This window comes from Orbicella franksi, chromosome 1 (assembly GCF_964199315.1).
Source record: "Orbicella franksi chromosome 1, jaOrbFran1.1, whole genome shotgun sequence".
In the NCBI taxonomy this organism is placed as follows: domain Eukaryota; kingdom Metazoa; phylum Cnidaria; class Anthozoa; order Scleractinia; family Merulinidae; genus Orbicella; species Orbicella franksi.
This window is the reverse complement of record NC_138145.1, coordinates 7,910,581-7,937,266: the sequence shown is the minus strand read 5'-3', so window position 1 is coordinate 7,937,266 and position 26,686 is coordinate 7,910,581. Positions and strand designations below refer to the sequence as shown.

General features: G+C 38.7%; 1 protein-coding gene across 8 annotated transcripts in view; it reads right to left on the bottom strand.

Moving 5' to 3' along the window:
* The window catches only part of LOC145487502 (low-density lipoprotein receptor-related protein 4-like), a 33,035-nt gene continuing 6,349 nt past the window's right edge, over positions 1-26,686 (bottom strand). For 5 of the 8 annotated variants that reach the window (XM_081466320.1, XM_081466328.1, XM_081466341.1 and 2 more), the window contains 22 exons: positions 22,029-22,134; positions 19,397-19,796; positions 18,708-19,132; positions 18,100-18,225; positions 17,031-17,430; positions 16,404-16,813; positions 15,693-15,818; positions 13,715-14,120; positions 12,164-12,570; positions 11,832-11,966; positions 10,495-10,900; positions 8,974-9,374; positions 8,498-8,629; positions 7,720-8,131; positions 7,221-7,618; positions 6,405-6,521; positions 5,634-6,077; positions 4,882-4,922; positions 4,164-4,246; positions 3,496-3,737; positions 2,549-2,693; positions 1-2,091 (listed from right to left, as the gene is read on the bottom strand). In XM_081466320.1, coding sequence (XP_081322446.1) covers positions 1,614-2,091; positions 2,549-2,693; positions 3,496-3,737; positions 4,164-4,246; positions 4,882-4,922; positions 5,634-6,077; positions 6,405-6,521; positions 7,221-7,618; positions 7,720-8,131; positions 8,498-8,629; positions 8,974-9,374; positions 10,495-10,900; positions 11,832-11,966; positions 12,164-12,570; positions 13,715-14,120; positions 15,693-15,818; positions 16,404-16,813; positions 17,031-17,430; positions 18,100-18,225; positions 18,708-19,132; positions 19,397-19,796; positions 22,029-22,086 — 6,192 coding nt within the window. In that variant the 5' untranslated portion in view covers positions 22,087-22,134 and the 3' untranslated portion in view covers positions 1-1,613. Of the gene's footprint in view, positions 2,092-2,548; positions 2,694-3,495; positions 3,738-4,163; positions 4,247-4,881; positions 4,923-5,633; positions 6,078-6,404; positions 6,522-7,220; positions 7,619-7,719; positions 8,132-8,497; positions 8,630-8,973; positions 9,375-10,494; positions 10,901-11,831; positions 11,967-12,163; positions 12,571-13,714; positions 14,121-15,692; positions 15,819-16,403; positions 16,814-17,030; positions 17,431-18,099; positions 18,226-18,707; positions 19,133-19,396; positions 19,797-22,028; positions 25,996-26,686 lie in introns of those variants that run through there. The other 3 variants (XM_081466361.1, XM_081466349.1, XM_081466335.1) reach the window with 3 other exon arrangements.

The following is a 26,686-nucleotide window of genomic DNA, read 5'->3' as shown; positions in this document are numbered from 1 at the left end:
TAGCCTCAGTGTTACTAATTTTGTGTTGGATTTAGAGTTTGAAGCTCTTATGTCCTCTTACGACAGGAGTGTCTTTTTATACTTGATTGATGCAACTTAAAACACTGAACTTTGTTCACGGATTGGAAATGTGTTAAAACTCCCTCCCAAACAAGAAGAAGTGGCGTTCTAAGACTACCCTTCCAAAAATCAAACAAACATTAATTTTAAAGCCTAAACTTTATTTTACTCAGCATTGTAAGCCTGTTTACAGCCAATGTTAAACTAAGTTGAAATTGACAGGTAAACATGGTTATTCTGCACTTGACATATTCAAAAATTATTCCACGTCCGCGCGTTGGAAATGAGATGATAGATAGTCAACGAGACAAGTAGCCGCGAGTTGGTTATGATCATCCCATATGCAACAAGCGCAAGTGTGATGATTTATTAAAGACACCACCAAAATCTAGAAAACTAAACTAAACCAAAATAGAAATAGCCCCCTTTACAAACGCAAGTGTGATGATTTATTAAAGACACTACCAAAGTCTAGGAAACTAAACTAAACCAAAATAGAAATAGCCCCCTTTACAAACGCAAGTGTGATGATTTATTAAAGACACTACCATGAAAGTCTAGAAAACTAAACTAAACCAAAATGGAAATAGCCCCCCATATTTGAAGAGCATGTTGTAATTTCTCGTATACCACGATGGGTGAGCCAATGAACTGCATTATCCAATGAATCCGTTTTTGATATGGTAGGATAAAGTAATAAATCAAAACTAAATATCAAAAACATACATTTAAAAGTTCCTTCTTGACTAAACTATTGAAATAATCTACTTTGGGTAAATATGAATACATTTGAGTTTCTCTTTACCCCTGTTTTTAACGTTCCAGTGTCCAGATGGGGTGCTAACGTCAATAGAAAAACGCTTTTCCTAAACGTACACCTAGTCGTGTTCCCGACCACACATTTTCTATGTCTCATACGGGAACGTGTAATTGGTCACCCACATAGTCCTTTTCAGCGGTTAGGATAAAAAAACTTGATTATGCTACCAATGGCCTCTTACGTTTGCTATGCGTGATCTCACGAAATTCTTGAAACTGAAACCACAAAATCCGGTCAAGGTAAAAGCAAAACAAATACATATACATAAAGAGTGAAATATAGATGTAAAACTGTTTTCAATTTCATTCCGTGTAAAACCAAGACCAGAGCAATCACCTCTGGCCAATCACGAAAAACTCAAATGACAAAATAAGCAAATCAGATCTCGTCTCTAAACGGGGCCAAGCAAAAGAAGACACACGCAAGCCAAGTCACGGTTGGTTTTGCTTTGGTCCTGATCGCTTTAAAATGAGCTGTTTGAAGGAGTTTCGTTAAAGCTAATTAATGCAAAGACTAGTAAATTCAAGTTAAACGACGACTAAGATACGCCGTTTCAACGAAACGTTTCCTTAAAGTACTAGTAGGAAATCAAATTACATTGATGATGAACATATGCGTTATGTCACAGTTTCCTGTTTTAACAGTGCAGTTAAAAAGATCAATACTAAAATCATTACCGTCAGCTCACACACAAAGGTGGCCGTTAGTAACAACAACATTTTTTTTTTATGGCTCAAGCGTGCGATTCATCCTCGTGCTTTATTTTCGCATAGTTGTCGTCGTCCGTTGCTGCGTCCTGTGGGAGATTAGATTCCTTTTCTTTCTCGAGAGAGGCATATTGTGGTTCAGGATCTTCGATTCCATAATCTCCATCATTAGCGACATCATATGTTGGGTTAGATATCCCGTTACTGCCGTCATCATCCTTTTCTTTCTCGAGAGAGGCATATGGTGGTTCAGGATCTTCGATTCCATGATCTTCATCATTGGCGACATCATATGTTGGATTAGATGTCCCGTTGCTGCCGTCATCATTGTTCCATTGTCTTATTTTTTCAGTCACTGAGCCACCTTTTGCTTGTGAAATGGAATCATATATTGGGTCTTGGCCAAAAGCTGGGTTATCAAATGCAGTGTGAGAGTTGCTATTAGTCACCCAGTCATTTTCCAACTGTATGCCGTCTGCTGGTCTTGAATTATGCGCTCTCTTTCTGTAAGACAAAATAAATATTTTTATAAAGTGCATTCATTTCTATGATAAGCGGTGGAACAATCCAGCGGTCAGCACGTTGGACGTCGGATTGATAGGGATATCGAGAGATCCGACTTTGAGCCCTAAAGTTTGAGCCCCGGTCGGATCATGTTGGGATTTGGGACAAAACGCTTTACTCTCATAGTGTCATTAAGGTGGATGGGAGTGAGTTCCGCAAACTGTTGGAGCAGCGTAACAAATTTCTGGTGGAGCCTATTTCATGCGGACGGAGTAGTAATACTCCTAGTCACTTCAGATATCGGAAACTGGAGCTCAGTACTCCCTTGCCTCGCCACCTGACCTCTTTTAGTTTGGGGGTAATGCTAACAAGAAGTGACGCTAAATGAAGTTCGCCCGTGTTTTAGTAGAGTCACATTACACTGGTTGGCTACATCAAGATAACAAGGAAGCCTTACCGTCTCATTCGGTAGATAACAAATGCAGCCACTAATATCAACACGATGACAAGGCTTACAACACCAGCAGCAATCGCGCCTACGGGCGTTCCTTTATCATCTTGGGTTGATTTTGCGCCTTCTTTCGGTTGCTCTGGTTGTTTTCCTTGTAAAGAAACAATTGTTGTTGGCGATATGGCATGTTGCTATTGAATGCTTAAAGGCAAATACCAATGGTCTGGTACGTATTCAACTAAAACCTAAGCAATCGTGTGCGTGCATGGTCTGACTGTTCTCTAACAAGCCTCTAACAAGCCTCCCAGGCAACCAACCAACCGACCAATCAGCCAACCAATCAACCAAGCATCCAACCAAGCATCCAAACAACCATCCAAACAACAACTAACCAACCAACCTACCAAGCAACCTATCAACCAACTTGTCTCGACGATACTAAATCTTACGAACTATTTTCCCCATGAAAAGGGAAAACTCGAGTCCGAATCCTACAACCTACATTCAAGAAACACACCGATTCGAATATTAATTCATGGACAGTAAAATTTAAGCATGCATTCAAAAAGAATAGTTCACATTCGACAGTCTTTTGTTCTGCCGTCCCAACGGACGGCATTAGCGTTAATGAACAAGCAACCAAGTAACCAAGCAACCAAGCGACCAATCAACCAAGCAACCAAGTAACCAGCAAGCAACCAAGCAGCCAATCCACCAATCCGGCAACCAAGCAAAATAGCAACCAAGCAACCAAGCGACCAGATAACCAACAAAACAAGCAGCCAACAAACCAACCAACTTAACTATCAACCAACTCACCAACCAAAACCAAACCAGCAACAACAGGCAGACCAACCATACCTACCTACCAACCTGCCTACTTAACTACCCGCCTATCTACTGACCTATTAATCTCTGAAATTATAATATTCACTGAAAAAGTAATTATTTACTTATTGTTATCCGCTTGATTGATCCTCCAACCGCCTTCTGAAGAACTTCTTTGTTTTTATCGACCATTTGAACCAGTTCTTCAGGTTTGGACGGTTGTGGAGCCTTCCCATCCACAGATGGAAATAGGACAGCAAACTCAATTATCCAAGTATTTTCTCCATTAGGAGAAAGTCCAAGTATTTTGACATCAGAATCCTGAATAAATTTTGCCCTTTCGGAACGCTTAACTCGCCCAGACGTGCTGTAAGAGAAGAGGAATAATTGATAAGAGAGTAATGGACAGAGACTAAGAGCAAAACTAGACTTACAAGACTAGGACCTGGGAAGATATAGAGGTTACACCAGGGAAGGTAAGGTGAAGTTTACACTTTATCGCGGGAAATTGCAACGTTGATTCCGACTAGACGTTTCTTAGAAAAACCGTAGTTAATACAGATGAATGTTAATTAATCCGGGCAAAATGTAAGGAGCGGGAAAAACGGCAAGATTTGTGTTGGCAGGGCTACAATCGTGCAATTACGTAGCCGAAACGTTTGGTTAGGTGCGCAAACGGGAGTAACCACCTATTGAGTGAGGGTTTTCCTCGGTGAAGGCAGAAAAAGCTAACAAAGAGCTAGACAAAACAAAGAACGTTGTCGAGCTTTAAAGGCAGATTTAAAGGTGTTACCTTTTGCATTCGCCACTCTTGCAAAAGAAATCTGTACAAGCTTTTGCGATTGCAACTCTGAAGTTAAATTCAATCCATTGTTTCTGTAATAAAGCCAAGACAATCAATAATAGATTATCAGTTTAGCGGAATTTGAGATATACTACGCCGTGTGTGCAGGCACGGTTGCCTCATGGGTAGTGTGCTGGTCCCCGGATAGAGCGGTCCGGTTTCCAGCCCTGACCGTGGTCATCATGTTGTGTCCTGGGCAAGACACGTGACTTTTGGAGTGCCTCTCTGTCCAGCTATATAATTGGGTACCAGCGAATTTAATGCTAGGGGGTAACCTTGTGATGGACTAACAATCCATCCAGGGGGAAGTAAATATACTTCCAGCTGCTACATGCTACAGAATCCGGAGATAAGCGCTGGATTGATGCGGCACTAGGTTAAAACGAATACTTTGTATTATCTTTCTGTGTTACCCGATGCAATTGTTCGCTTCCTGGGCGAAAGAAAGTTAGGAAAACTTTTCGAACCAATTAATCCTCTCCTAGATGTTTCGTACAGTAGACTTTCCACTCTACTCTGTGACACTCTCAAGTTGGGAATATAGTTAGTTACCACACTACCACTCCGTACAATAGAGCTAGTTTTCCCTGTTCTTTTGCACATCACTTGTACAGGACAATTTTGAATTCAAACTGATAGATTGTCATTAAACAACCAGCACCCGTACCTCGTTTGAAAACGTTAGCTCCATCTCCACAGCACTTGAACCTAAACCAAAACAACAACAAAATTTGAGTGTTAGTTTTCTAGGAACTAACTAAGAAATTTTAATACACTTCTACCCAATATCTGACAAATTTTCTCTAATCTTTTTTGTCCACAGACATTAGGCGTTAATTGCACACAAACAGGGTTAAATACTCTCCCTTTTTCAGGTTTGGTTGAGCCCAACCTAGTAGACGTTTTCGTCCTCTTTGCAGAACTACCTTGGCCTTGTACTTTGTACATTCTAATAAAAGTTCCTGGTCAGTTGTATTTCTCACTGCCGGGTGTGCCGCTGCGGAAACAGATAATAAGGGAAGACGGAGAAAAAATTTAATGTTTCTTTCACGGGCATTTTGACCAGTGAGGACTCACACTGCTGCCAAATTAACCTCTATCCAATGCTTCCGTCAAAAATCACGCTTCTTGAACTGAAGGAGGGCGAAGACAGTTCCTTAGACATGTTTTCAAAGATTCCGCGTGCAGTTCATAAAAAGGATCCGGATTCTCGAAAGCTATTCAGAACAATGATTTTTTATGAAATAATCTGACGGTGGAATTCAGTAAGGTCTCCTTCGAATTGATAATTGAGGTTAAACTTGAAATTTAATAACTTGCTATATGTGAATAAGTAGCTAAAATCTACCTTACCAAAACAAAACACGATATTGGTTATTACTGGGACCGTATCATCCACGCTCACACCCACGCACTTACCAACATAAACAGCGCATAGGTTCCACACGTAATATTTTGCACACACACAAAAGTAGCCTGGTACAACACACGTTCCTCCATTCTTACAAGTATTGAGACGACACTCAGTAGGACTCAGAGTAGTTGGTTGCACACTGGTAGACGGGACGGTTGAGCTTGATGTGGTAAATGAAGGAGTTTTAGGACTCATAGTAGTTGGTTGCACACTGGTAGACGGGACGGTTGAGCTTGATGTGGTAAATGAAGGAGTTTTAGGACTCAGAGTAGTTGGTTGCACACTGGTAGACGGGACGGTTGAGCTTGATGTGGTAAATGAAGGAGTTTTAGGACTCAGAGTAGTTGGTTGCACACTGGTAGACGGGACGGGTGAGCTTGATGTGGTAAATGAAGGAGTTTTTGTTTGGGAGGCGGATGTACTTGGTGACGAGGAAGATAATATAAAAACTAAAAGGAAAGTAAGATGACACAACTCTTTAAAAAATATAAACAAAATGGTAGCTTGGCATGGTTTTCTTCCTGTGAAACGGTTTTTGGCCAAGGGATTTTGTTGAGGATAAAAGTACCGCTGTCTGCTTTTTGTTTGGAATGACCTGCTTTATACCAACTCATTGTTTATTTCATATTTGAATTCCCCTAATTTCTTAATCATGAAACCAATGGAAAATAGAGAGATTTCCTTACGTTATGTTTGACTTTATGTAAGGACTGATTAAAGAAGTATTAAACTAATTATTTCTGTTTTCAGAAAGGATTATGTTTCTTTTAAGTTACCCGAAGAGTTGCAAACTTCACCAGATGATAGGTAATCTGGACACGAACAGCGATATCCGTCTGGTCTTACAAGGCAGAGATGAGAACAGCCGCCTTGAGAAGAGGAACAAGGATGATCTGGGGGGGAGAAAAAAGGAAGCACAATGCTTGAGAATCGTAATTAAATTTAAAATGTTAGAGAAATAATGACCAACCATTCATGGGCTACCCATTTCCACTTCAAAAATGCAAATTTAAAGAAGATTTTGACAAAAATTCCGGAGAAATTACTCGCATAATTTAAAGAATATTGATTCGCCTACCACTTAATTCAACAAAAGAAGCGCTATCGGCTTTAGCCAATCGGCCACGACTACGAACTTGATGTATCTATAATTTCTGATTTTAAACTTGTGTAGTATTTTTAATAACTATATCCACGTATGCCAAATAAAATCAGATGTTCTACTTATGGTTTAACAGAGAGCTAACTAATTCATAATTAGTTAAATTCTGGTTTCATCCCTGACTAAAATATAGTGTTTTTGTTTTGTTATGTCACTTTCAGCCCAGTACATCACTTCACGAAGTGTGATGTGTGGAATCATTGCCATCTTTTCTTGAAGAAGCTTTAAGGTTTAGTCATTTAGAAATTTAGTGTAGTGCAGGCACTAAAAGCTGCTAAAAATGAACTTAAAGGTTACCTTCGTACTGGGAAACAAATCAAGCAACGAAACAATAAAGCGGAAGAAAAAAAAAACACAAATAAGTGGGAACGAACTGAGAAAGAATGATGGTCAATGATAGTTCCCGCTTAAGTTTGTAAGAGGTCTTTACCTGGAAGAGTTTTATTTCTGTCGTATGCGTGTATATCCATTGGTTGACTCAAACCACTGACGAGAATATTGGCATTTGAAGCTGTTCTCTTGTCCGCCTTATACACAACAGGGTTATACCAGTCCGTCCAGTATAACTGATCATCAATCGACGTCAAACCAAACGGATGTAGCAGAATACCGTCCTTTAACAAAGTTGTTATTTTATGAATTTTTAAGTCGTAGTACTCCAAGACATCAAGGAATGCGTCTACCCAGTAAAGCCTGTTATTCAAGTCATCTAATGTTAACCCGTTTGGCCAGTATAGTCCTCTTGTAACAAGTTCCCGTCTTCCATGACCATCCATGTTGGCGAGTTCAATTTTGGGCTTGCTACCCCAGTCGCACCAATACATCAACCTGCACAAAAGATTTAGCGACGCAAGTTATCTACCTGAAATAGAATACTATTCATTCATTAATCTACTTGACTAACAGATAGTCCAGAAGCAGATATTTACCCTCTGTTAAGATCGAGAATTATATCCCGCGGCTGGTCTAAGTCTTGGTCTATCAAAGTTTTCCTCATTGTTCCATCCATTCTGCTGACTTCAATCTTGTTTGTGCCCGTGTCAGTCCAATAGATATTCCCTCCCAGTGGATCAACAGCAAGTCCATCAGGTGTGAAAACGTCCAACGAAATAATGACTTCAGGTGACGATCCATTGATAAACACCCTCGAGATTGTATTCAGGGTCACGTCTGTCCAGTAAATTCTATTGTCTGTGATGTCCAGATCAAGCGCAACCGGGCGAGTCATGCTGAGCTCTATTGGTAAAGCTGTGGGTCCCACAATGGAACCATCCAAAGGAAGCATAAATATCTTTGCCTGACTATAACTGCCATCGGCGAAGACAAGGAATTTCTGGAAAACTTCAAAAATGAGGTAGTTCACAGTAAGCTCAATTTTATAGGAGGTTAAGGAAAGCGAAATTGCGGACCAAGGGGACCAAGCCATTATTAGTGTTAACAGAACTAGGAATGTTGAAACCTAGCTACAGCTCGTTACTTATAAAGTATAAGGCGTGTGTCAAATCTGTTCGAAACAGGAACAGAAACTGTGTAAAGAGCTGAACTTCAAACGTGCAAGAAAGATTAGGAATTCTTTCAAGCAAGCAGGCGGATGAGCTCTTAGCTAAAAAGTTAGTATTTTTGCTTTTTGCCACCGAGTGGACTATTGTGCCTCTACTGCGGATATCAGGTATAAATTGCCACACTAGTAGGACTAGCCATGCTTACCATAGTTGTGCGGAACACAAGTCTTCTCATCTTCCGAAAGAGTAAGGTTATCAGGACACGAACAGCGATATCCACCCGGTGTTAGAAGGCAAAGATGTGAACAGCCACCATACGACTGGGAACATGGATGATCTAATAATGAAACAAAGTTAAACCTAAATGATTTTAAAAGCATAAGGCAAGGAGCCTTTTTGAATGCATGTGACTGGTTTTACCTTGACTTTCTTGTGAACTCAATCTTACTCCTAACTATAAATTGAAAAAACCGATAAACGCTACTTAGTGGTGGTTTAGAAGACAGTGATGCTCTTGTGACGGGAAACACAGCCGGACGGTTATCTGTTGTACTGCTGCAGGTTCTGTATTACGAATACTAATGCAATGTAAACTATATTTTTGCTAAGTGCTCTGGATTTAAAAAACGAGTTTTAACTAGCAGAGAAAGAGTCAATGGCTTATAAGCTAGTGCTGTTAACCTGGGAGAGTTTTATTTGTGTCATACGCGTGAATATCCATGGGTTGACTCAGACCACCGAGTACAACCTTTAAATCTGAAAGTGTATCCTTTTCCGCCTGGTACACCACATCCAAAGTCCAATCCGTCCAGTACAAGTAATTTTCAAACAGCGTCAAACCAAAAGGGTGTGGTAAGATTGAACTGTTTTTCATCAAAGTTGTTATTGTATGACTTCCTAAGTCGTAGTATCCTATGGTTTCAAACCATGCATCCACCCAGTAAAGCCGTCTATTTGCATCGTCTAATGTCAGCCCGTTTGGCCAGTAAAGTCCTCTTTGAAACAGTATACTTCTGTTTCTACCATCCATGTTGGCGACTTCAATCTTGTGATCGTCACCCCAGTCGCACCAATACATCCTCCTAAATATTATTTTGCAGGAACCAAACGATGTTATGACAATTAAAATTACGACAGACAAAAAGGCGCTATTAAGCAGCAAGCATTTTACAGATGAAATAAAAGAAATTAACGCTGAGCAATAGTCTCGAGCTTGCACGGAAAAATGCATAGCCTTGACTACACACTGGTGGGATAAGAATAAAATATCGTTTGTTCCTCGTCCTCTCCGTCTACAGACCTTGAGCCGACCTCCGAATTCAACCCACCTCATCCCGTTCTTCTCCTAAACTTTTGGACCGCCTTTATCATTATGCCCCCACCTTCTCTAGAGAGCTTCATAGGTAATAGATTAGTCATTGATTTGTCTCATTTATTTATCCAAGATCGTTTTTTAAAATTGATAAAAAAAGTGCGATGACTCATGGCCAAATTGTATCTCAACGCGTGGTTGGTCTCTGTTTTGTTATGATCTGAGCAAGCGAAGCCCGTCTGTTGTCAAAAACTAAAAGCCACAAAAGTCTATTTACTGTTGTTAAATCATGCAGGGAAAGGAGACATACTAGCTAATCAAGTTACTTAACTGAGAATAAAGTATATGTTCTGGTTGTAACCTGGGTTAGGCTGCATTTATTTTTGGACCGGCAGACTCTTTAACTACATCATTACAATTATTCAAGAGAAAGGCGGTGTAAATGAGCATGCAATTAATGTACTAAAGACGCTGATATCCAGCTTTAGACTGTAAAATTCTTAATCCAAAATTGATTTAAATTGACATTGATTAAATAAATCATGGCCTTGATGGTGTTTGGATCACTCACTCATCCTCGTCATCCCAGCAGTGATATAAGGCCATAAAATAGATATGTGATCCTAATCAGCATAGGTTCTACGATTTTTTTCTCCGTTTTCTCCTTAGTTTTAGGTTCGGTTGAGAAGATATATCAAACACTCAAGACAGTGTTTGACCACATTTCCAAAAACATCGACGTTCGTCAAATATACTCCGCTGCGCGTCGTATTTTCAACTCCTTCTCGGTGTTTGGAAATGTGGTTAAACACGGTCTTTCGTGTCAGATAAATTACTTCTAACGACTAAACTTCGTACGCAGATTTAAGATAAAGAAAAAATATATTTACCCTTTGATGAGATCAAGAATTATATCCCTTGGCTCATCTAGGTTGCTGGATATCAGTGTCTTCCTCATTGTTCCATCATTTCTACTGACCTCAATCTTGTTAGTACCAGTGTCAGACCAGTAGATATTCCCTCCAAGTGGATCAACAGCGAGTCCATCAGGGGAATAAATATCTTCGGACACTAAAACTTCCGGTGATGATCCATTTATAAATACTCTCGAGATTGTGTTGAGAGTAACGTCTGTCCAGTAAATCCTGTTTTCTGTCAGATCCAGATCGAGGGCAACTGGCCGACGTATGTTCAACTCTATTGGTACAGCTTGTGCCTTCGCGTTGGATTCATTCAGGGGCAATACAAGTATTTCTGCTTGACTAGCATCGGCAAACAACAAGAACTTCTGAGGAACTTAAAACACAAAAATATCTTGATTATAAGTTTGGTAAAGATAGTGGGAGAATGATGAGAAGGCAAGTTTTCAACTAAGAAATGTTTCCCATCCCAAACACTTTTGTCATTTTTAACGTTGTTGGGAAATAAACGCCTGAAACACGATCTTTTTCAAAAAGAGGCAAGTGTGCTGTTGCTCGAGAAAAATACTGTAGCAATAACTTAACGGTTGGAAACATCGAGCCTACTAAAGAATCTAGAGTTTTTCCAGTCTGTTTTGTAGAGTGATAAAACGTGAGAATTGACTTGTTAATTTTATTTCTCGGAGTGCGCACCAAAAGGGACGTTAACGGAGTATCGAAGTCGCGAGTCACTTGAGGGGTTTCGGAAGCATATCCCGAGGAAATTCTTAGTTTTAGGTGCTCGGTAATGCAATTTCTGGACAACAACTTCTTAAATCAAAGCTCGGAAAAACGTTGACTTATATTTTTTTATATGTCAACCTTTGGGATAAATGATATCAGGTTTAATTGGAAATAATTCTAGAGACTGTCAAACCAGGTGATTTAATTATAAAAGACGCTTTTTCCCCAAAAAATATACAAAGCACAACCAATCACGGAAGAAGAAGGCATTGTTCTCTTTTTAACAAATTCATATATCTTGGAATGTATCTGTTATTTTTGACAGTTGCCTGATGATTGCTTTACGGGTATCAAATAAATATGTTCGAACTTGTCCGACTCCACATATACCGAAAGGTTCTTGTCCAAGCCCGAACAGGTCTGTGAATTGTGTTTTTAGATCAATTACTTTCCTTTACGCTTGCCCACTCTCAGGGGTACAAATGGGTATTGGCTGATTGTTGCGTCAGATGGGCAAACTCAGGCTGGCGAACTTATCAACTGATAAGCCTGTTGGCAAGAAATTTCTTAGCACTCAAACTTACTTTGATGTTCACAAGTCTTCTCATCTCCAGCCAGAGTAAGGTGACCAGGGCATACACACCCACCCCCAGTCGGCGAGAGTAAGCAAATATGACTGCAGCCACCATTATCAAACAGGCAATTAGCTATAGAGTTTCCTGAGGCAAAAAAAAAAAAAAAAAAGAGTTAAAATTCGTGTTTTCAGCATAGTGACTTTACACTAATCTGTAGTGGTACATGGCTGTAGTTTGATGACCCCCTCCCCCAAATGAACTTAAGCGTTGTAATGCTAAAAAGTAAAGATACACACTTAATACAACAGAGAAAATACATACTTAAATCTTTCCTTACCAACCTTGCGGTAATGAATATTCACTCAGATTGTAGCCGTGAATGTCCATGGGCCGTCCAATACCCGTGACAAACCTAGTTATGTCACCGCCAGTCTCTTTATCGGCTTCATGAACAGCATTCCAGTTCCAATCAGTCCAATACAATTTATCTCCGAGTATTGTAAGTCCAAATGGATGAGACAGGTAAAAGGAATAACTTATTAAGGTCACTCTTTTAGTTTGATTTAGATCTAGGTATTCTAGCTTGTCGAGGTAGGCATCCACCCAATACAAACGGTTCTTGTCCTTGTCCAGCGTAAGCCCATTTGGCCACCGCAATCCAGTAGTCACGATAGCACTTCGTTGTTGGCCTGTCATTTCAGCTTTTTCTATCTTTGGAAAACTACCCCAGTCTGTCCAGTACATCACTCTACAAAAACATCATATGGTTAGATTCATTGTTCTTAATAAAGTTTCTATGGATTAAGATGAAATCATTTGTATAGACACCAAATGTAAGATATGAGTTATTGTTGTTGTTGTTGTTAACTGTAATACACTAGTCTAGGAGGAAAATGAAAATATATTTTCGGTCATTTAGTGCTGGAAAACTGTAGAAACAAATAGCTAAAGCAATGATTTGAATTTTGACTGCACTTACAAGTTTGTAACGTTGAATGTAAGAAAGGTTCAAGCGATGTAAATAAGTATAAGCAATGTAAGATGAACATTATTCAGAAGTATGTAAAGTTAGTATTGTGCGTTAAGTTAGCATTGTATAACAGCCCGTATCGCAAATGATGTTACTGTTTTTTAAGCAAAGTCGCCAATGCAAGTAACGTCAGCATTGCAAATAGTAGTGTAATTGTAATCAAAATGGTGAAAAGTGAAATTATTTCTTAATTTTACGAGAACACCATTTGATTACCCTTAATATCGTTAGTAACAAATTGCGCTTATATTGGTGGGGTTTGATTTGTTTACTGTATAAAGAATCTTCGCGCCAAACGTCGCCATGGCAATTTTATAGTTTCACATGTAAGAGTATAAATTAACTCTGAAAAATTAAGGAGTAATTTGTCACCCATGATATTAGTCGTGTAATTAAATTTTGTATTAACTTTCCGCCCGCCATTTAGTGCTGGACAACTGAACACACCAATATACCTAAAGCGATGATTTGAATTTCAGATGGAGTTAGCTGACAGAATACACTTAGTCTGAAAGGTAAAATGGAATAAAGGTTCAAGCTAAGTATTCCATACTTAAGGCTTGAGGCAGCTATTCAGGGTAAATGTAAGTTTGAGTCTTTCAAAGAAATTGTAAGGTTTGGTATTACAAATGACAGATATGTGCTGGTACTACTTTATGTGTAGCCCGTTTTGTTAACATGTCGTTGCCAAAACTTCCTAAAATATGAAACCTTTGGGTTTGAAAGGTCTTTAGAGGGAAATTGTAACCCGCCATTTTTTTTCTTTTTTTTGAGGAATGGATAGATAAAGCAAAATTCCGTCCCTTCATAATGTTTAAATATGTTAAACAATTATTCAGATTGGAAAAATTATACTACTTACCCCTTATCAACATCCAGGATAATGTCCCTAGGCTCATCTAGACCACTTGTCACAATGGCCGTGCGTAAAGAGCCATTCATTTTGGAAACCTCTAGCTTGTTGGTACCGGTATCGGTCCAGTAAATATTTCTTCCGATAATATCCACTGCTAATCCATCTGGTGTAGCCAGTTTTGAATCATGAATAACTTCCTGCGAGGAACCGTTCAGAAATGCCCGGGAGATGGTGTTCCTTGTTATATCGGTCCAATACACTCTGTCTTCTACTATATCATAGGCCAGAGCGACTGGACGACTTATCGAGTTTTCAAACGGCAAAGAGGTCAACGATCCCGAGTCTTGTGACGAAACTTTCATTATTCTACCGTTAGTGGCATCTGCAAACAGCAAAAACGGCTGCACAGGAGCTGCGGAAAAACACTTAATAGATTAATGTCTTCGATACATTCAGAAATAGATGCTTTGTGAATCAACAATTCTAAGCCTTATCACGAAGAGCTACAAGAGGTTCATCCGCGTTTAACCCGTTAGTGTCATATTCTAACCCGATAGCGGGGGATAACAGGGGAAATTAAGCGCATTAATTTATTTCAAGTCTGCCAGCGATTCAATCTTGAGCTCGGTTCGACATAATTAATTGAAGCCGAAATTTGCCGTGTCGATGGTCCTCAGCCTCCTTGAAAATTGCAATCGGAGATTCTTGAGAGAAAGGAAAACATCTAAATGGAAATTACACTATTTCAATTATGACCACCAGCAGAATGGGCCAAACCAAATGAAGTGCGTTGAAGTAGACGCTAAAAACCCTTTTGAATACATTAAACACACTGAAGTTATTTTATTTTACCATATCAGTGGTTGTAATTATAGTAAACATCATGTTCTGCATATACAGCATTACTTTATTTCATCTGTTATAACAATTTCACGTAGGGGCCAAACCACCCCCCAAATGTTTCGTCAGTTCTTGGGTATTTTACATTATTTCGCATTACTTAAAAAGTATTGACTCTTTCTACACCAAACTTGGCAGATGAGCAGGAGACCTATTGCCAATTATATTTACGTGAAAAATGTCAGTAAATGTCGAAGTTGTGACGTCACAGTGATGACGTCATGTTTTTTGCCACTTTTGAAGTTTTAATATGCATATTTTTTACAATGTGTTCGAAAGAGCACATCAAGCGGAGTTGAAACTTGAAAAAATTTTGTCCATATCACAAAAATTGAATGAAATATGGCATTTTTAAATATGAAAAATAACTCTGCAAAATATGGGGTGCCCCCCTTGAGAAAAATCCCCAAATTGGAGCCGTAATTTTGTTCCAGTAAATGCAGCTATGTTGCACATGTGATGTGCCAGATGACTAAAGCCAAAATAAAGAAGAAAATCGGAATGAAAAATTATCCCTCTAGTGTTATTGCGTTAAAATTAGTTTTGTTACGTCATAACCTGTGACGTCACCCGTTTTTTTACTGTTAATACCATCCTAACAAAGCCGAAAATCAAATTTCCAAAACCATACGATTTTTGACAACATCAAGCTTTCTATTCTTCTAGATTATTAGCCTTCCTAGAATAAAACTGAAAAAAATAAACCAGAGAGACTGAATTAAGAAGGACAGTATGACTAAGCAAATTCCGGGGGGGACAAAAAAAAATATTTAATTTACCATATCTCAAAAAATAATCATCATAGCAAAAAACGGTTTCCGGCATTTTACTCCTAAAGTCAAGGCCTTTCCAATGACATAATCTTTTTATCAGATTTTGCAAAAAATTATAGCACGTTTTGGTGACGTCATCAATTATGACGTCATAATCTGACATTTTGTCACAACTTCCAAATTAAAATAAACTGGAGAACAAAGAAAGCTCATCTGCCAAACCTGGTTCAGAAATATATAAACCAAGCAAATATAGCCTTCATGAAACATTGGGGGGGGGGGGTGGTTTGGCCCCTACGTGTTGTCCTCACTTTTGACACAGCTTGTCTCGTTATCCTCAAGAACAAAGCCATCTGAGCATGAACATTTTTTCCCCACCGGGGTAAGAAGGCAAAGATGACTACATCCGCCATTGTTGATGTTACACTCGTCTGTCACTGTAAAATATCGCATCGCTCAATTTTAGATGTTTCAGCATAGACAATAACAAAATTCTACAATCTGAACAGTAGTTGTTTTTTGTTTTGTTTTGTTTTGTTTTTTTACAGAACATAGCAAACTACAAACGGCTAGGGATAAGAATTACATGTGAAGGACGCTATGCAAATCTTAAGGTTGCTATAGACCTTTGTTAAGAGCCTTTACAAAGGAGGCAAAGGAGATGGAGTACACGATACAGTCAGCCAATGCGCTTAGCTATAGCTTGTGTGTAGAGTAGAGTTAAAACGCTTAGGTCGTTAACAAGCCATTGTCTAATATTTGTTCTGCAGGAATTGAGGTTAAAGACGTCAAACATTAAACATTTCTTGTATTTTATAGGATAAACTGTGTTGCTAAGAGAATCAAAATGGCTCAACTGTTTGGGAGAGAAGTTTGATAACTAAAATGTTAAAACACCTGCGCATCGATCATTGCAAGTCATTTGAAACACCTTCTCCTACTTCGCACTAAGAAAGCTAGAGTGGACTCCGGTACTCTAGGGGCAAAACATAACAAAAATATAAAGCAGAAGTTTGAAATACCTGGAGTAACAGTATTGTTCTTGTCATACGCGTGAATTAGCGTAGGCAAAGATTTTGTTGACAAGATTTTGACGACATTTCCTCCCGTGTCTCGATCTGCGCGGTAGATTCCTTTCCAGTTTCTATCTGCCCAGTATAGCTGATCCCCATAAAGTGCCAGCCCCAAAGGATTACTTAGAAACGTTACAGAATGAGAAGAAATTATTTCCCTTCTCGTCCTGGAAGGAAACTCATATACTTCTAACTTGTCGTAATGCCAGTCTACCCAATAAAGCCAGTTCTTTACTATATCCAAGGCAAGGCCGCTAGGAAAGTATAGTCCCGAGCGAATAACTATTGTTCGGTTTGCACCATCCATATTTGCTTTCTCTATTCTTTCGTCAAGTCCCCAGTCGGTCCAATACATGAACCTGCGTGTCCAAGAAACACATAAAAGAAAGTCTTGGATGATAGCTCGAAATGCTCAGAATTTACTCAACATACCGATAAACTTAAATTGCTCTCCCATCCTCTCCTAAATTGCTCTCCTATCCTCCCCTCTTCTCTCCTATCCTTATTTTAACAATTATAGACACTATCCACTAAACATTAAATCAAAAACATATAAAGCGGTACTTTTCGGCATACCCTCTGCTAACATCCAGAGCAAGATCTCTTGGATCTTGCAAATCATCTTTAATGAGAACGCGTCTGTGCAGTCCATTCAAGGATGCAACTTCAATCACATTTTCAGTGCCGTCCGTCCAGTATATGTTTTGACCAAACGAGTCCACAGCAAGTCCATAAGGGTTTGAGAGTCTAGTCGATACTATGGTTTCCTGAGAGGATCCGTTCAGAAATGCTCGGGAGATCGTGTCTTTCGCTACATCTGTCCAGTAGACTTTTTCGTCCTTGAAATTGAAATCCAAGGCCACAGGGCTTGAAGTGGGCTCTGTAAGGGGTATTCTCAATGAAATACTAGAGTTATGATGTAACTCAAGTTGCCTTATGTTCTTTCCCTCGGCAAAAAGAAAAAATCTTGTGATGTCTGAAATGGAAAAATAAAAAGAACAAAAAAATGTTCAAGCTTCTTAAACGTTTCTTTTTTTAATTGCCGGGATATATAATACGCGCTAACTAAAAGGAAAAATGGAATTTTGGAATGAAATACAGAAGAGAGGAGAAAGAAAAGAAGTACGAGAAACAGGTACGATGGATGTGGCTTATTGACCAAGCGCGAGGTCACGATGGCTGGATTTTGGCCGAGTCTTTTTTTTTTTTTTTTTTTTTTGCGTGTTTACGGTACCGAGACGGAGTCGAGGTCCATAAACTCGCAAAAAAGAAAAAAAAAAAAACAAGGCTAGGCCAATATCCAACCATCTTGACCGAACAAACTTGGTCAATAAAAGACTTTTTATGTGGCTTTCGCGGAATTTTTTTCTTGCGGGACACAGCGGGTAGACCCGAACGTGCAAGATAGCGCCATCTTGCCCGCTCGGGTAGTCAATCACAGTGTGGGATTTGGTTCATCTTGCCCGCTCTCGGAGCTAGCCATGTAATAAATTAGGGTTACTACGAAAGCCTGTTATATATTGACTTGACGGTGTGCTATTTCTCGCATTTGGGACAAAGATCAAACAGTTTGCACAGGAAACACTGAAATAACGAAGCAACCTTACTAATTTACACTTGAATGAAAAATTACGATGATTGTTACCTTCTAAGCAGTTTTTTCCGTCAGGTAACAATGGCAGACCATCCGGACAGGCACACACAAATCCATTAGGCGTCAAGAGACATAAGTGACTGCAGCCGCCGTTATTTATTTTGCAAAGCTGATTTCCTAAAACGAGAAACTCAGTTCTTTGACCATGGCAACATTCAGATTAAGGTATTAAATAACACAATCATTCTGTTTATATCCTGATTTGAACGCTAACCTTTCCAAACCGTACGAATATCTTTATCGCGAGAGGTCTATGGGAAATTGTTGATGTTTCTTGATATACCAATCAACAGTTTACTTTCAGTTCAATTCCTTTATTGTTTATTTTCAGTTTAATTGTTTTATTGTTTACTAAAAAACGCAAAATGAGTAGCAACCTTCACAATAAGCTGGACTCTGCCCGGAGATATTTGGAACATTCGAATCATTCGTACACCCTTAGTCTCCAAGGTAGTTGAAGTTCGTCAAAATCATTCGGGGACCCTCGATAAGTTCTGGATTGTCTGGAATTATCATTTAGTGTTTGGTGGTCAAGTTGCAACCAAAAATATTCATTTATAGCAAAAATTATAAATTGTAAAAGTCAAAACTTTCTTTACCCGCTGAAGCTGGTTGCCTTGACCTGTCTAGTAAAGCGAGGCCAAATACTCGGTCAGAAGTCAAAACACCAAATCCACCCAAGTACTCCGCAGTTGTCCAATTAAGCTTCTCAATAGTATCACTATACCAGTCGCCCCAGTAAAGTGTGTCGTCATACACGGTAAAGTCAAAGGGAAGAATGTTTCTTGTAGGATGAACTGAATCGGATAGCTTTCGTCTATTTTGCCCATTTAAGTCAGTAGAATCAATCACATCATCGTAGGCGTCAATCCAGTAGACACGATCTTCTGTATAATCCACGAAAACTGCAACTGGCCAGAACTGAGAAGAAGTACTGAGATCGACAAGAACGGTTCGATTAAGACCAGCCATACTTGCTCGTTCAATTTTCGGTGGTGATCCCCAATCTGTCCAGAACATCAACCTGGTGAAGAAAGATGACAATTAATATGAAAACAGTTTCGCACTCATCAACTGTTATCTAAACACGATATCGTATCTTAGAAATGGTCTTCCTAGAAGTCGTATGAAAAATTACGCAAGAATACTTTAACAGAAATACATTAATTACATCAACTAACGAACTGTCTTGTGTTAACTAAGAAAGACTATCCTTATCGAAAGGAGAGCTGCACTTCAAAGCTGGCTAAATTACCTTCACCTGATAATACATACTATGAATACCCACCCTTTCTTTGGGTACAAGGCTATTCCACGCGGGTTGTCTACTTCCTCTTTGAAGAGCAACTTTCTGTTCGAACCATCTACCGAAGCAACCTCAATTCTGCTGTATGTGTAGTCTGCCCAGTAGAGTAAGTTACCTTCCCATTCTACGGCAAGGCCTTCGACACTTCCCAGGTCGCCTGTAACGATATCTTCGACAATCCCACTTGACATGTTCATTCGTTTGATGACACGAAGGTTGATATCACTCCAGTAGAATGTTCTCTCGCTCACATGGACATCCAGAGCAACTGCCCGCTGAAGATTTGATACAAGATGGACTCTTGTGAGGGTACTTAACTCGATGGCGTTGATTTCGGAAGTCGCACTGTATATCAAGCATGGTTCAGAGCAGTTGATATAACCTGAATATTATAAGAAAACAGAAATGTAACTCAGGGAAAGAAAACAGGAATGTAACACGATGAAATTTTGCCCATGCAAGTGTTCTTAGCTTGGTGCTGATTTTTTCTTAAAACAACGGAGGTTCTTTCATCGTTGCCTCGTTGTTTATGAATGCCTTAATGGAATAACTTCCCACAGTATAGAGCTGCTAAGAAACAGTGATGTTCATAGTTACAGTACACGCAGCAAAGACGATTTCAGACTCCCATCTGTAAAACGAAATTGGGGAAAGCAAAGAACTTGTTACCATACCATCAAAGACTGGAATAATTTCGATAGAAATTTAAGAAACTCGTGTACCATATCCGATTTTAAATATAGTATAAGTTATATAAATTATATAAAAATATAAAGTTTTGGAATCATTCTCAGTTATGTAATTTCTTTGTCTTTCTGTATTATTTTAGTTTTAGAACATATTTTATTCTTTTATTTATGTGACTAATAATATATTTAGAACAGGACCTCTCTGTACATCACCGGTAGGAGAGAGAGCTTCCTGTAATGAATATTATTATTATTATTATTATTATTATTATTATTATTATTATTATTTTAATTATTAGTGTTAGTGTTAGTGTTAGTGTTAGTGTTAGTGTTAGTGTTAGTGTTAGTGTTAGTGTTAGTGTTAGTGTTAGTGTTAGTGTTAGTGTTAGTGTTAGTGTTAGTGTTAGTGTCAGTGTCAGTGTTAGTATTAGTATTAGTAACTGTCAACGACACTTAGAACTCAATTTCGGATCAGCAACACTTGCAACAAATATTTCTTGAGAAAATAAAGTTTTGACCAGCTACCCAACAAGACAGCCCGTCGCCAAATGTTTTGTATTTGTTTACATTGCTCAAATTTACATCTTGTTTTCACAAATGAAAAGGTGAATTAACCATTCTGACCACAAAACATGGCCTTTTGGTGAGTCACAAAACACAGAAAGTTTGTTTTCTGACAACCAGTCGTGATGACGCAGGCGTTAGTTACAGAAATCATACACACTACCAATCTTTCCGGCGAATACGTGACTGCGTGCTTGCGCTCATGATGAAATTTGCCCCTGCTGTGTAGTGAATTTAGCTTATCTTGGAGGTAACCAGCTCGAAATCCAATGGCTGCTTGGTTACCACGCGCATATTTTTTTATTCTCTACCCTAGCCATGTGTAACAATAATTTACCTTTTTATATTTACAGTGTACAATAAAGAAGTTGAAGTGGAATTCAAGAGATGATCATGATGTTTTGGAAGTTGGCCCATAGTTGGAGCATTCTGTAAGCTTCTGTAGTATTTCATTTGAGCGCCGATGTAGCACAACTGTTTTTTTGCATACTAATCATTATGCTTAAAGCTTCATTGTTTTATGAAAACAAACCTTAAAATGAAGAATTGAATTTTTGTCGTGAACTTTACTGAGGTGCGAGGAATGCACCAGGCTTCCCTTGCTTTCCATGCAGGAGGCAAAGGCGGACCTATGTTAAAATAGTGTCCGTCCTTCAAACGTTTTGAAATTCCCGTGGTCTTAATCGGTAGTATGAAGTGACAGTGCTTACTAAATAGAAACATACCCTATAATATACCAATGACGGCGTTCCGAAAAGGGGAAAGTATTTCAACTCAGAATTTCGATGCCTAAAAAGCTTTTCTTTCTTCTAGTGTTATTAAAGTAAAACCGATTGATAATCCTAAAATCCAGTTATATGGAGTATAAGCAAAACTGCAGGCGGACTTTTTGATGACCTTTTAAGAACGTCACTGACCGCCAACCGCATGCGAGCCGCGGGCTACGGAGCTATCAACTGTCAAAGATTCATTAGCTATTAATTTTGCAAGAATTTTTTCCGGCTTGCCAGTCATGTTATAAAGCAAAACACAAAATATGAAATATCCCCGATTTCTTAATTTAGAGGATCAGTCTTTGCAGCGCGATATAGCTCATGGAAATAATTCTTGGAGGGAGGACTTAAAAAAGGCTAATTAGTGTCTCTAAAATTTATGTACTTCACTGCCGACAATTTGAGGCTGTTAACTCATATTCCGGCCCAGTTTTAAGTCCATTCCCTTCCAATATGTTCATTTACGAGCTTGTTGTTTGTTAGCATCACCCACTGCATTATCACAATAAGCATTGTAGGAATAAGAAGAGGAGCAATATGTTCTTGTCGAGTCTGAATTTCGTTTCCAGGATAGTATCGTATACGTACCTTCAACGACGAAAACAAGGCAGAGAGCAATGGTTGCTAGTAAACAACCTTTTGCCATCCCAGCTGGTTTAAATCAGGACCCCAGGGAAATCAAACTGTGTAAAACCTGCAAGATGCAAACAATAGTTGTCAAGTAGGCTAGCTGTTTATTAGATGGGTTTGAGATAAACAAATTATAGGTAATGAAGTCCACGCTTAAGTACTTTTGTAATAAACTCTCGTAGACAGTACGGAGAAAATTTGCATTCCATTCTAGTGATAGCTGGAAGGCAAATATATCTGCGCAATAACATTTCGATGAAGACTGTAAATAACTTTGTTGGAGCAACTTCAGATGTTAAACTTCATCCGAAAGTGTTACTTGTAACGTGAAAAATATAGCATGCTGTTGGTTGGCGATGCAACAATATGTTCATTTGAATTAAGTAGCACTGTGTAAAACCTGCAAGATGCCGACAAACAATAGTTGTCGAGAGGTGCTGTTCAGATGAAGAATTTGAAATAACTACATAAACAAATTAAAGCTAAACAGTTCCACGCTTCAGAGATCCTGAAACAACCTCTCTTAGACAATATGTGGAAAATTCTGGAGACAGCTCGGGGGCAAATCTATCTACACAATTACGTTTTCGATGAAGACTTACGTAACCTTTTTAAACATCATTTGAAAGTGCTACTTATAACGAGAGAAAGAAAGTATGCTGCTGAATGCGGTGCTAGAATGTGTTACTTTGCATTCCGAGACATTGCTCTATTGAATTTTCATGCCAAAGACCTGCATACAATACACTTTAATTACCATTTAGTAGCCTAACAATCATTTCAAAGGGTGCGTCTAACGCGCAAATTTACCCTGTGAACGATTGCCGTTCTTTTCATAAACTTATAAATTTGCTTTCAAAGATGTGAGTGGCACGGAAATTTATCTCGATGAGTCCGGAATCTTGTTCATCGACCTGAAGGAACGTTCAACTATGCGAGATTGAGATATGTAGAAGTTAGCAACTGTATATCAGTACTAGTGAGACTGCAAAACACAATAACATTTCCTTGGATCGAATTTGCAAGACAATGTAATTTCAGTTGTTTGTTTGAGCAAACAGGAGCCTTCTGTAGTTTAACAGGCTGATCAGACAGTTGGCCCGGGCAAATTCTTGTATTTTGCGTGGTAAGTTAATCGTATGCTTGCCTCTCACACCAAGAGTTTTCCACAAATTAAAGGCAATAGCAAAAAACTATTTTGTCTTGCTTGGGCAACTAGCTCAATTCTACCCGTTGCGTAGATTACAAGGAGCCAGATACAGCATACCTACATTTGGCCCACAAGAATTTTGACCCGGTTATTTCTTCGGTTTGTAATCCAGGCGCTCTTACGTTGCAAGAACACGGATTTATTAGTTGATCCGGTTAAACACGAATGCGTATAGTGGACAACACACAACTCATACAATTTATAAGAAACTACATCCGGGACCCAAGTGACGTATTTTCCATCTTCTAACCAATTATGATATTGATCACGATGACGTCGTTCCCCCTCTTTGATGTTTGTTTTTTTTTGGTAAAAAAATCATGTTTTTATATAACATAAAGAAAATCTAACGGTGACCTGAAGATATGAATTTTATATTTTCGGGTTAAAACATTATTGTACCAATGCATCGAAAATAATATTAATATCTTCTCGCCGCAAGGAGATATGTAATATTCTCCATTATATACCTGCGCAGAGATATGAAACTTTTTTGTTGAAAAATATTCTACGAGTGAGCACAACGAACGGCCATGTTATGTTTTATAAACACCATTATAATTATATACATAGAACCCTGCGCGCACTCTGATTGGTCAAAAACCCATGTTTTATTTAACAAATATAATAAAGAAGCCTAAACCGTGTATTACACTGTGATAAAATACGACGGGCTTTTGAGAACGCGAGGGAAGTGTAGAAAACACGAGCCGCATTTCTCGAGTGTTCTCGAATGTCCGGAGTGTTTTATCACATTGTAATATACGGCTTAGGCTTCTTTATTGGCTTTATGATATAGAGGTAATGTGTCGAAAAACAATAAAACACGCTTTTCCTATGTTTTATACTCTGATAAAACATGGGTTTTCGACCAATCCGAGCACGCACAGGAACCTATCTATATTATAATAGAGTGTAAAACATGGAAAAAGCGTGTTTTATTCTTTTTCGCCACATTACTTCTATATCATAAAGCAAATGAAGAAGCCTAAGCCGTGTATTACACTATTATTATATGGCTTTGGCTTGTGGCCGATATAACGCGCGCTCTGATTGGCTAAGAGCGAGATCCGAGAGGTCATTATGCAGCCGTAATGCCCACGGGCCGATTACGGATTATGCAAATTACGAAGAGCACGGATCTGAAAATTCAAGCGTATAGAAACGATGAAAGCCGATTAAAAACAGTAAGAGAAAGTAAATTTAATTCCGAGTAGCTAACAGTTTAGAGGTTTTTCCTTAATAAAATTTATATAGAAGTCGTTTTTGACCCACCAGCCGGTAACCTTGGCGGGCACTAGTGAAAAACCATCAAATTTTGACGAGTCTTAGGTAAAGTTCAGTTCAGTTCAGTTCTCCCAAAATCGATCGACAAATCCTCGTAAACCAATCAGAATCCACTTCCACACTTATTATTATTATTAAGAATGTACGGAATGCAAAGAAAGCGATTTTATCGCGCGCATCACGCGTATTTGGACCTTGGATCACGTGAAACTCAAGCATAGCAGCATGTCAACTTGGGACGTTTACAGTTCAGTGTTCATGTCGCGTTTGAAGTCCGCCTCGAGCGAGTTGTTATCTGTTCTCGTCCTTAGAGTCGAGCGAGATGTGATCTGCTTTCGTCCTTGGAGTTGTAAAGTTAAGTATAGCGTGACAAAGCGCGACAAACAAATGATTTATATATAAAAGCCTTTGTGACCAAAAAAAAAAAACCACAGTTACAGCGTTTAAGTAAAACTAAACAAAACAAAACGACAAAACTAGTGTATCATGGAATTTTATAGTGTAGGTGACTGTTTCATAGGTTTAGTGAAATTGCTCTATGCAACACCTCCACGTACACTTTTGAGCACATAAATTGGCAAAAAGGAAAAGGGGTGCTCCTGAACGTTTAGGCTATCCTTATGGGCAAATATTTTAGCCCCGCGAAGCGGAACATTTTACTTCAGGCCCCAAAATATGTCATGACCCCAAAAACCATGCATAACGCACCTATTAAAAATTAATCTCAATGCGCCACTGATCACAACTTAGAACGACTCTGACACATTTTTAGTAACCCAAAGCACTAAGCATCGTCCTTACCCGCATCTCCTAACCTTTGGTTATTACTAGTAAATAATATTAACGAAGGGTGATAAAGTTCTCTTCGTGATATGTAAGCGATAATGTCCAAAATAATTCAAGCAACACAACGAATTGTATAGCGTGTTACTCTCCGGACTGTTGTCATGACTTGTTATCTTCAGTTACCTAATGATTATCAGTAAAATTTGAATTTATTATTGCACTGTCTTATGCAATAACAATGACAATGCTAACAAAGGACTAGCATGACCACAAATCTTTTGCAACAAACCCTTCACAAAATGTTGACGTTTCCTTCAGGATATGTCAGTCTTTCATTTAAAATATAAAACTGAACACGAATTTACTTTAAGATAGCACTGCGTCAATTCCAAGTATAAAGCACGCAATGCCCTTTAGCAAACTTGGAATTCAATTTGATGTTTGTTCTGCATAAAAGCAATTAAATTGTCAATTCAATAACGTCCCTGATTAGTCGAGAACTTACTTTTCTTTGACATAAGCGATGTATTAATAAAGTGAATTGTGATACGCTTCAGAGATCGTTAGATTATTCATTCAGCCTGGACTATGTCGTTTTCATCCGTTTTTGTCGCAATTTTGGCCGTTTGAAGACACATTGTAATTTTTTTTTTTTTTTATGATTTATGAAGTTATTATTACTTTTATCTCAAGCCCGGTGTCATGGCAGACACAGATACAGTGACGTAAAATAAGAACATTTAAGTAAACATGGTTTTGCTAACGCGGCTGGTCTCAATCACAGCCTCGAGGCAACAGTCGAGGTTTTCAAAAGGACAAAAGCAAAGAACTGGAAGTGAGTCAAGATTGAAGGCTGTCAGGTTTTGAAAAACAGATTAATGTCTGAGTCAGCCTGCCATATCTATTCGCGGACTGACTATTAAAACACAACTCGTGACATTGACCCGAAAAGATGCAGTTTTAAAAAGTTAAGACTCGAATGGAAAACTTAACTACGCAATAATGTTTTCGGAGAAAGTTACAAGAAAAAAATAGATATCTCTATGAGAGAGGTTTTCAAGTTGTTAACATAAGGCCATTCCACTTTCTAAGGAAATGAAGGATAGTTGTGAATCAGTTTGTATTCGCCTCCATTGTTCCAGCGATCCATGTTTAAATTATAAGATCATTCCGTAATTAACATGCACACACCTCGCTCATACTGCACTAACCTAGATTTTTCTAGAAGTACATCAAAAGATCTACAAGTTAGTTAAATGCAACTTTGTAAAAGTAACTTCATACAGCCAATTGGTTAAGCTTGAAAAAAAAAGCTTGGTTATTGATTTTTAAA